Raw genomic sequence first — 9,530 nt, 5'->3', positions numbered from 1 at the left:
CTATTTAAACAAAACAAGTCTACACCACTAGTGTATGGACAGGCACAATGCTTCATTCCTGTCACTCATTGTGCTAGGGGAGTGTTTATGGATGAACCCTGAGCATTTTTGAGTTAATCTTCCTTGGTTGTGTATGCTTCCTCTTTGGAAGTGCAGCCTGGATGGACAATAAGGAAGTGATAACTTCGGAGTTGCTTTGAAGACTTATGGAAAAGACAGTACTGACTGCAGAAGAACAGCTGGCAGAGAAGGTATAGTTTCAAGCTAAACTTGTAGCTAGAATATATACCTGTAACATGGGTGTGGGAGTTGTAAATACAAACATTGCCGATAGATTTCTTGACAAAATAAAAATTCAGAAACTTGAATGGCACTGTTGGCACAAGAATGAGAGAATGTGATCTAGTGCATACACTTAGGCTGGAAGTTGGACACCTCTGAGTATCTCAGAGAAGCAATTCTGCTGTAATCTGTATGAGTGTAAAAGGGTAGGTGGTGTGAAAAACAAGGCTTGACCAAATAATAGAAGCAGCTACACTCTTTACCAGGAGGACAGTGTCAGTCTGTTTCATTCCTCAGGCTATTTCAGTACTTTAAATTGTTTAATGCTACCCTTGAACTGGCAGTAAAGATAGCCTGTTGCAGGGTGTATTAGGAGTGCCTGCACTGCAGAGCCTGTTAAATTTGTTACCTCTGCACCTGCCATTGCCTGAGGAGCACTGAGACTGGAAACTGCACCTTCTGCATGTGCTTTCTGCTGAAGTTACATGAGCAAGAATGCTGCTGCTTTCATTCTGTCTGCCATTAAAATTAGATTATCGAATTGTAAACTGCCTTCTGGGAAAGACAATGAGAAACATACTTAAAAGTGCCTCTTCTGCCATTATCTAGAAAGCAGTTTTTCTAGTATACTGTGTATACTATTGTATACTGCTTTTTTCTTTTTTTTTTTACCTTTCTGGTTGACCCTCTTGGATCAGATGCTGCCGCCCGTTAAAGGGAAGAAATCTTATTTAATACATGGAGATTTGGTAACAGTATAACCTCTTTTTAGTGTCTTTCATTCCTGTGCAAGAGTGGTGATGCCAAAAGCTCATCCAGCACAGGCACGGAGGGATGCTGCACTAGGAATTTGACTTGGAACATACTCTTCCCCATGTTTGTCTCATGGGTGACCTCCAGTTCTGCTTTTGGAACATCTGGCCAGAGGTGCTCGGGCTCTTGAGAGCTGCTCTGAGGTTGGATGGAGAAAAAGAGGGTGGGGTTCCCTGGCAGAGGTCGGGAGTGGGAGTGACACAAGAGGAGGAAGCGAGAGGGGAGGCAGTGCCCGGAGGATCCAGCTGGTGCCGCGCTGCGGGGCCATGGCCCAGCACAGAGCCTGTGAGTAGCTGCCCTGGCTCTTCGCTGCTCTGGCTCAGTGCTGCTGGGACTTCTTTGGCTTGTCCCTGAGGGAGAGACTGGCTGTTTGGGAGAGGGTGAAGGCTTGCTTTCTGCTGGGCTTGGAGCTTGTCCCACATTTCAGTGGTGATGCTGAGAAACGATGATGAGTCAGTCCTGAGCTGGGTGCATTGCATAAGGGGATGCCATGCTTGGCGTCACAGGAGGAAGTGAAACGAGGGAGAGGAAAGCAAATTAACCATGTTTTGCTCTGGTATCGTGTGATTCCCATCCTGCTGGCACTCTCCTCTCCTGCAAATCTCTCTTCTCTAAACACCCTTTATTTGGGGATGTTCTCAGCCATCACTGAGTCCCTGCCTGTGTGCCCTGTCCTTTGGGGAACCCCACCGTCCTTGCGTTATTTCCCCAGCCTCCCAGGGCTGGGAGCATCCCTGCAGGGAATCACAGCCGCAGCTGGAGGGGGGAGCATGTGAAAAAGGAAGTGTCTGAACTCGCTGGCCCTGGCCTCAGTGCATCCCCCTAGCTGTGGTCAAGAGCTGCAAGTGGGCTGGGCGAGTTATTTGGGGAGCAGCTGTCCTGACATCAGATCTGCCCCCGCAGCCTGCTGCTGGGGTTGGAAAACTCCCAGTTTTGGGGTAGATGCATCTGTGGTTGGAGCTCTTCCGGGGCTCAATGCATGACAGCAAATTGTTCATGTGATACTTGGGCTGCAGGTCAACATCTGGTGGGAACTGTTCCTACATCTTCAGTCCCAGCCAAGATCCTCGGCTTCAGTTCCTCTCTTGAGAGGACACAGGAGCTGTTCAAGCAGTGATTGTGGTCACACTGTTCAACAAGCTTCTCTGCTTTTCCTTGCTGACCAAAATTACCCAAAGTCATTAATAAGAAAAGAGAAAATGGTCTGCAATTCCAAAGAGTCAAAGTCTCTTAACCACCTTCCCTGTCCCATGTGTCCAGGTCAGGAGCAGGAGGACAGATTGCATGAAGTGAATCTCTCTACGCAGAGGCTGCGTGTGCTCCCTCCCGCAGTCCTGAGCAATTCCATGCTGGAGAGCCTTGACCTCGACAGGAACAAGCTCAGGACCATTACTGGCATATCTAAGCTTTGCAACCTCAAGAAGCTGATACTGTCCAAGAATGAGTTTGTGGACTTTCCCAATGAAATCCAGAGCCTGGTCTGTTTGGAGAGGCTTGAGCTGAATCAGAACCAAATCCGGACCATCCCGGAGGGAGTTTTCTCCCGTCTCCCCAGGCTTAAACACCTGCGGCTGAACAGCAACCGTCTCTGTGCCCTCCCCGGGGACCTGGCAGCTTGTCAAGGCAGCCTGCAGTACCTCAACATCTCCAACAACCTGTTCCGGGCCTTCCCTCAGCCGGTGCTGCAGCTGGCACGCCTGCAGGAGTTCCATGTGCAGAACAATGCCCTTCGCCAGCTGCCCAGGGAGCTCTTCCAGGGACAGTCCCTGAGAATGGTGAAGGCTGGTGGGAACCCCCTCCGGGAGCCGCCCAGTGAGGTGTGTGCTGGTGGCATTCAGCAGGTCCGCAATTACTTCAACCAGCTGCAGCATGGTTTGGGGCAGGAGGACAAGAGGGTCAAGACCATGTTCCTGGGGGCATCACTGGCAGGGAAATCCACCATCTGCAGGAGCCTGAAGCAAGGGCAATCCAAACTGGTGCCCAAGGAAGAGCGAACAGTTGGGATAGAGATCAGTGAGTTCCAGATCGAGGACTTCACGTTTCTCTTCTGGGATTTTGCTGGCCAGCTGGAATACTACATGACTCACCACGTGTTCATCACCCCACAGGCGCTCGTCATCCTCGTCATCAATCTTCACATGTAAGTGCTCAGCTGGTTTGGATCCCAGGTAGAGTGGGGAAACTGAAAAGGAGCTGGTGAAGCTTTGCACTGCACAAATTCACACCATTTCCATTGGACCTTGAGGCTTGGTCTTCTCACCATTGGCACAGATGGCTCTCCCTCTCCCCCTTTTTGGAGATCAGCCTTTTAATCCACCAGCTCTGTCATCACCTTGCCAAAGTCCTCTGTTTGGAGGGGTTGAATAAGCATCAACTTCTTACCTGACATCTGAACCCCTTCTAAATGGACATGCTTTCTGTAAGAAGCAAATCCCTTTGATCCCTTCTGTATCCTGTGGTGTTCCCTGAACAAGGAGGGAGCATCAGGCTTAGGTTTGGTGCTGCAGAGGGAGGCTCTTATCCACAGCTGGGTTTGACTCTGCTACACCCCACAGCTTAAGGATGAGGAACTGAAGGATGAGCTTGGATACAGCCCATGTCAGTGAATGTGAATTTGGGATTTTCTTCTTCTCCCTCCCCAGGTACCAAACCAACGACAAAACTTTCAAGGAGCTCGTTGGTTTCTGGATCAAAAACCTGTCCATGCGAGTCCCAAACTCGGTGGTGCTTCCTGTGGGAACCCATGTGGACTGCTGCCAGGAGCAGGAGGTAGCAGAGAAGACACATGACATCATGGGCAGGATCACAGCCATGCTGGCAGAGAGGAAGAGCAACCTCACTCACTTCATCGACAACCTGGAGGGCAGCGAGGAGCCCAAGATTTACATGGACCAGTGGGAGAAGCTGACAGAGATGGAGAGCTGCACTTTAACTGTAGGGCTGAGGTTATCCTGGGTTCTGGCTGGCTGAGACCTGCTCTCTCTGGCAGCACAATGTGCTACTGGCTAAGGTGACCTGGTGCAAATGCATCAGGCCACTACTGCAGCCTCTCCCCAGGCTGGAGTGGATGTGGTAACCCCTGGCTGTGACCTGCAGGGTCATCGGTGATGGGCATCTCCTCCTGTGGCTCATAGCAAGTGCCTGAGGAGGAGTGTGAGGGGTCATTACCATCACCAGGTGATTTTCAGGAACTGCTGCAGAGCAGAGGTGTGAAGGAGGTGCCCTCTGAAGCTGAGCCAGTGTGCCTCACCCTGGGTGACCTCATGGGCATTAGGTCCTTCCTTTACCTACAGGCTAGAAAACTCCTCTGGATGTGCTCTTGTCAGGTATGTGCTTCCTCTTTTCCAGATCTTAAACTTAGTTACTGTCAACTGCACGGATCACTGTGACATCAAGAAGCTGGAGGCCATCATTTTGAAGCATGTGAAGAAGGAGGAGCTCTTCCCCGAGGTTGTCCGGGTGCTGCCGCCCATCTACAGGCAGGTGGAAGCTGCCATCGTGGATATGGCACAGAGTGAGGAGATGGCAGGCCATGGTGAGTGCTGTCACCCTGCCACGCCTTCCTGAGAGGAGCTTCTGTCCCAGGCTGTCTCCAGAGCTTTCTGAACTGTGCATGGGCTCTCCAGTGCTTGGTTTGTGTGACAGTGGGGTCACTGCTGAAGACCTTGCAGTGCCACCTTGTCTGGTTTCTTGCTTTCCAGTGATGTTTTTCTTTCTCCCCTTTTCCCTGTATAAGAAATTAAACACATCTTGCAGGAAGGAGCTCCACAGCTTTAATGCAATTAAGTGGTTTTCAAATCTGTATCCTGCTGACTTTATTTAATGGCCCCTACCCTCCCCTAGACCATTTTTCCATTTGTCCTGTGACTTAGCAGGACTAGCAGGCAGCTCCAGCCCCTTGCTTATATACCTAAAGCACCACCAGTTCCCTGTGACATCTCTGGCTACTGTAGGATTAGAGAGCGAGGAGCAAATTTTTTTCTTTTGAGGAGGTAAGCCAGATTTTGTTGCCTGTCTCTCTGCACTGCTGAATGACAGTCTGAGGTTTAACTGGCAATCTGAGGTTTTCTGGCTGAAAAAAACCTGCTTCCTCAAACAATAACAAAAAACCCCCAGAGTTAGCCTTGTTTTTCAGAAAGTCCTGGCAGGTTGTTGGCACTGCTGAGGCAAGGCTGTGGGAGCTTCAGAGTGGCAGTTGGAGAGCTGAGGAGAGACAGAACATTTTTGGTCACAGTCACTGAGCATCACTCTGATCCCAGCTGCTTCCCCAGGGATGGCATAGGTGCCGTGGGATGCTGCTGGTGTTTGTTGACTCTCTGAGGCATCTGCCTTGGGATGCTGTGTCTGATAGATGCATGCTGAGCTCCTGCATATCCCTCTAGGAATGATGGACCTCCAGTACTTGGTCAGCAAGCTGTCCCAGCGTGAGCACCTGGCCAGCCTGGGCAGGGATCTCCTCCAGGACATCCTGCGGTACCTGCACCGCGTCGGGCTCATTGTGTGGTACGAGGAGATCAAGCCCTTGGAGAGCACTGTGTTCCTCCAGCCCACATTCCTAATAACCATGTTCAAGGTGAGTGTGGGGATCAGGGCCATCTCTGCAGCTTTGCTGGGCTCCTTTCACTGGCACCTCATGTCTCCCTGTCTCCCCGTGCAGCTGCTGGTGCGGCACCACCTGGTGCAGCAGCTGGAGAGCATCCCTGCAGAGACCCTGATTGGGGAACATGCCACCATCAGGGACAGGGCCAACTGGGTGTGCACCTTCAAGGCAAAGGCCATGCTGTGCCACCAGGCTGTGCGTGCCTTGGTGAAGCACCAGCTCTGCTCGGAAGGGATGCGGGATGTCTTTGAAGAAATCATGGGACACAGGCCTCACAGAGGGAGAGGGAAGCTCTTCAGCCTCCTGGAGCACTTTGAGCTCTGCCTGGAGGTGAAGCACACGGAAGCACTCAACCCACAGGCCAGGGAGTTTGTGCCTGGGAAGCCTTGGGAGACAACACAGAGCCAAGGCGAGTCCTGGTACTTGTTCCCAACCTACCTGAACCAGACAGAGGAAGTGTCTGAGGTGTGGGGAGGAGACCACCCTGAGGACCTCCACATCCGTGCCTACTTCTCACCTGAAATACCTGAGGGCTTCTTCCAGAGGTAAGCACTGCTTTCTGGCCATCAGTGATGTTGTGGGACTGAGGTTGCTCCGTGCAGTGCCAGGGTGACTCTCAGCAAGCCCTTGCCTGTTGAGACTGTACCTGCTGAGGCCAGGATAGGATGGGATATCCAGGTCAGGATACTAGGGTGGCTTCTCAGCTGCACCACACATGTGTGGGCCCTGGGTGAACTCCTTGTGATGTTCCCTGCCTGGATGTGAGCAAAGACCATGCTCCTTCTGGCTCACCTTTCATCTAGGGGGTGTTTGGCTAATCTGTGCCCATCCAGGCAGGCAGAGGTCTCACAGTCTTACCCAAGAATGTTCTAGTTTCTATGAGTGTTGGAACCCTACCAGTTTTTGGAACTTCTCCTGGCTTTCTGACTTGTGTCTAGAGTTTTATCTGATGGTGGTGTGGTTAAACCCCAACCAACAACCAAACACCACAGAGCCACTCGCTCACTCTCCCCAGCCGGACTGGGGAGAGAATCAGGAAAGTGAGAAAACCCATGTGTTGAGACAAAGACAATTTTAAAATAAATTATAACAATATAATTATAACTATATATATATATATATATATAACAATAATAGCAATAATAATATTGTAAGGAAAATGAAAACAGCAAAGAGAGAAATAAAACCCAAGGACAGGTGATGCAAATAAAAAACAATTGCTCAGCACTGACCAACTGATGCCCAGCCTGTTCCCAAGCAATGGTCCCCCAGCCAGCTCTTCCCTAGGTTTATATGCAGAGTGTGATGCCACTGGTTATGGGATAACCCTTTGGTCATTTGGGGTCAGCTGTCCTGGCTGTCCCCTCCCAGCTCCTTGTGCACTCCCAACCCCCTCACTGGCAGAGCAGCATGAGAACCTGAAAAATCCTTGACTCCATGTAAGCACTGCTCAGCAGCAACTAAAATATCAGTATATAATCCACATCATTCTCATCCTAAATCCAAAGCACAGCACTGGACCAGCAACTATGAAGAAAATTAACTCCATCCCAGACAAAACCAGGACAATATGACCAACTCTGGAAGGATCTCTTGGTTTAAGAGGCTGCACCTGCTGCTTGAGCTTTCAGTAGGAGAAGGTCCTCATTTGGTGTCTGCTCTTTCTGAAGCTCTGTTCATATTTTCAAGTCCATCTGGTGCCAGCTTTCTCCCAGCATTAGGGATAAGCTAGGAGAAAAGTGGTAAAAGCCATGGGCAATCTCCTTGCAGGCTCCTGGTGAAAGCTTGCTCCTTCTATTCCACGCACTGGGTGGCCAAGGTGACCTGCCTGCTTGTATGCAATGGCAAACCTCTGCTGATCAAAGAGAATAACCAGAGGGCCTACAGCTACCTGGAGCTCCGCTGCAGAAAGCCATCAGAAAGGACAGGTAAGATCCCTGGTTCATATTTCGAGTCTCTCCTTAACTCTGCCCCTGCCACCTCCAGCCCTATGGGAAGAGTCCCAAGAAGCCTCTGCCACATGCCCTAGTCTGGCCTGGGTCCACCAGCAGCCCACTTTAAGGCTTCCCCTTTCTCCATGCAACTCTGTTCAGGACTCCTCTAGAGGTATCACATGAAAGTGGAAAGTCAAGTTTTCATTCTTGTCATGAAGCAAATGGATTGTCCTTCCCCAGAAGGCCCCAGCAGAGTAGCGTGTAAGGCTGTGTCCTCAAATGATAAGCAAAAGAGCCACCCAAGTTGGGGAGCTCTTCCAACATACTTTAAATTCCTTATAGAGGTTTGGTTAACTGGAGGAATGGAGCTGGTCTGACAGCTGAGGCTGTGGGCTGGAAGTGATGTGCGGGTCACAACAGAGTCTCCTGGGCTGCCGTGGCTGGGGGCTGTGAGAAAGCCAGACATTCTCCTTTTGCTTGGAAGGGTTCCAGTTTGCCTGGGACTTCCTGGTGGCAGTGGTGCTCACCATCCAGAAGCTGGCAGAGGAGTGGCCGGGGCTGCACGTGTGTGTGAAGTCTCCCTGCCGAACGCCCGGCTGTCCCGCAGAGCTCCTCTGGCCAGACATGGACAGCACGGGGGCCACGTACGTACACACTGTGCCCCTGAGCAAGGCAGGGACCTGGGTGGTCACTACTCAGCGCTGGTGCAGCTGGCCAGCTTCTAAAAGCCATGTGAAATTAGTCAGGAACTCGCCAGGCACTACCAGTGCCCTTCTCCCCACCACAGCAGCTCGTGTCCTTGTGGTGCCAGCACTTCTGCTGTGGGGAACTGGAGCATGGAGGGAGAGGTGAGGAAGCTGGGACTCGGGCTCAGGCACATCATGTTCTCTCTGGACATGTGCCCACGTGTCCCTGTTGCATGAAGAGCTGAAGGTGCTCAGGCACCTGGGAGGTGGGTGGCTGTCCCATCAACAGCTGCACCCCAGGTCAGGGGGGGAGAGCAAGCCTCTTCCATTGCCTTGGCATCACATTCCATGGGAAATGCTGAGGGCAGCTCCTGCTCCTTCTTTCCTGGGCTTTTTCCTCCACAGGACAAAGGAAGACGTTAAAACCTGTGGGACATGTGGGCACCGTTTTGGTGCAGAGCTGCTCCTGCCCAAAGGTGAGCCCAGTGTCCCGAGTTTGTGCTGCAACTGTGCTCAGGGGAAAGGGGGCTGAGGGTTTCATGGAGCTGAGGTGCTAAGGGTGTCCCATTCACACAGTACCCAAGCCACTGGAGGAGCCCCCAGCACAGCCCTCTGCTCACTATTATGTGACAAGTTATGGAACCACCACCTTTGGGCCCAGCAGCATCCAGGTCACTAGGCAGGTAAGGACACTGCTACCTCCCCTTCCCAGGGACCAACAGTGATGGTCAGGCTCCTGAAGTGAGGGGGGGCAGTTGTTTTCAGCCTGGGGAGGGCACAGCCCATCTTCAGGCAGTCCTCTGGTTTCCACACTCCTCCCTGAGATACCCCCTCTGCACCTGTGAGCTGGTGGTCTGGGTGTTCCATGTTGTAGTTACTGCCTTATTTTTCCAGAACATCTCCAGTGAGTAACCCTGGGCCAGTGCTCAACGAAGAATTACTTTTGTTTAGCCCAAGCCAAGCTGTCAATACATTCTGCTTGCAAGTCATGTTTGCACCCTTAATGCATGGAAATAAAGGCATTAATAAATGCATCCCTTCACACTGGGAAGTCATCTCACCTACTCACACTTAAGGGGAAGAAGATGTTGATAAAGCTCTCTGATACCAGCTCACTCCTGCCAACAGGGACTTTGCTGAGACAAGGCTGGACACACCACTGTGGTTTTGGGGGTAGAAGGGGGTGGTGAAGATTTCAGATTGATAGCAGAGGCA

General features: G+C 51.5%; 1 protein-coding gene across 2 annotated transcripts; it reads left to right on the top strand.

The window, feature by feature from the left end:
- Window positions 1–1,312: 1,312 nt before the first annotated feature.
- LOC130253701 (malignant fibrous histiocytoma-amplified sequence 1 homolog) lies at window positions 1,313–9,468 on the top strand. 2 transcript variants are annotated; one of them, XM_056492481.1, is made up of 11 exons: window positions 1,313–1,380; window positions 2,356–3,235; window positions 3,738–4,029; window positions 4,444–4,630; window positions 5,478–5,668; window positions 5,753–6,240; window positions 7,466–7,623; window positions 8,114–8,273; window positions 8,721–8,791; window positions 8,892–8,998; window positions 9,210–9,468. In XM_056492481.1, exons 1-11 carry the CDS (start codon window positions 1,362–1,364, stop codon window positions 9,225–9,227), a joined length of 2,571 nt encoding a protein of 856 aa, XP_056348456.1. In that variant the 5' UTR covers window positions 1,313–1,361; the 3' UTR covers window positions 9,228–9,468. The 2 variants fall into 2 exon arrangements, with proteins under 2 accessions (XP_056348456.1, XP_056348455.1); XM_056492480.1 differs by lacking the exon at window positions 1,313–1,380 and having other exon boundaries at window positions 2,289–3,235.
- Window positions 9,469–9,530: the final 62 nt, after the last annotated feature.

Source organism: Oenanthe melanoleuca, chromosome 5, assembly GCF_029582105.1.
Source record: "Oenanthe melanoleuca isolate GR-GAL-2019-014 chromosome 5, OMel1.0, whole genome shotgun sequence".
In the NCBI taxonomy this organism is placed as follows: domain Eukaryota; kingdom Metazoa; phylum Chordata; class Aves; order Passeriformes; family Muscicapidae; genus Oenanthe; species Oenanthe melanoleuca.
Note: the sequence above shows the minus strand (reverse complement) of the source record. Positions and strands in the feature narration are given on the sequence as shown.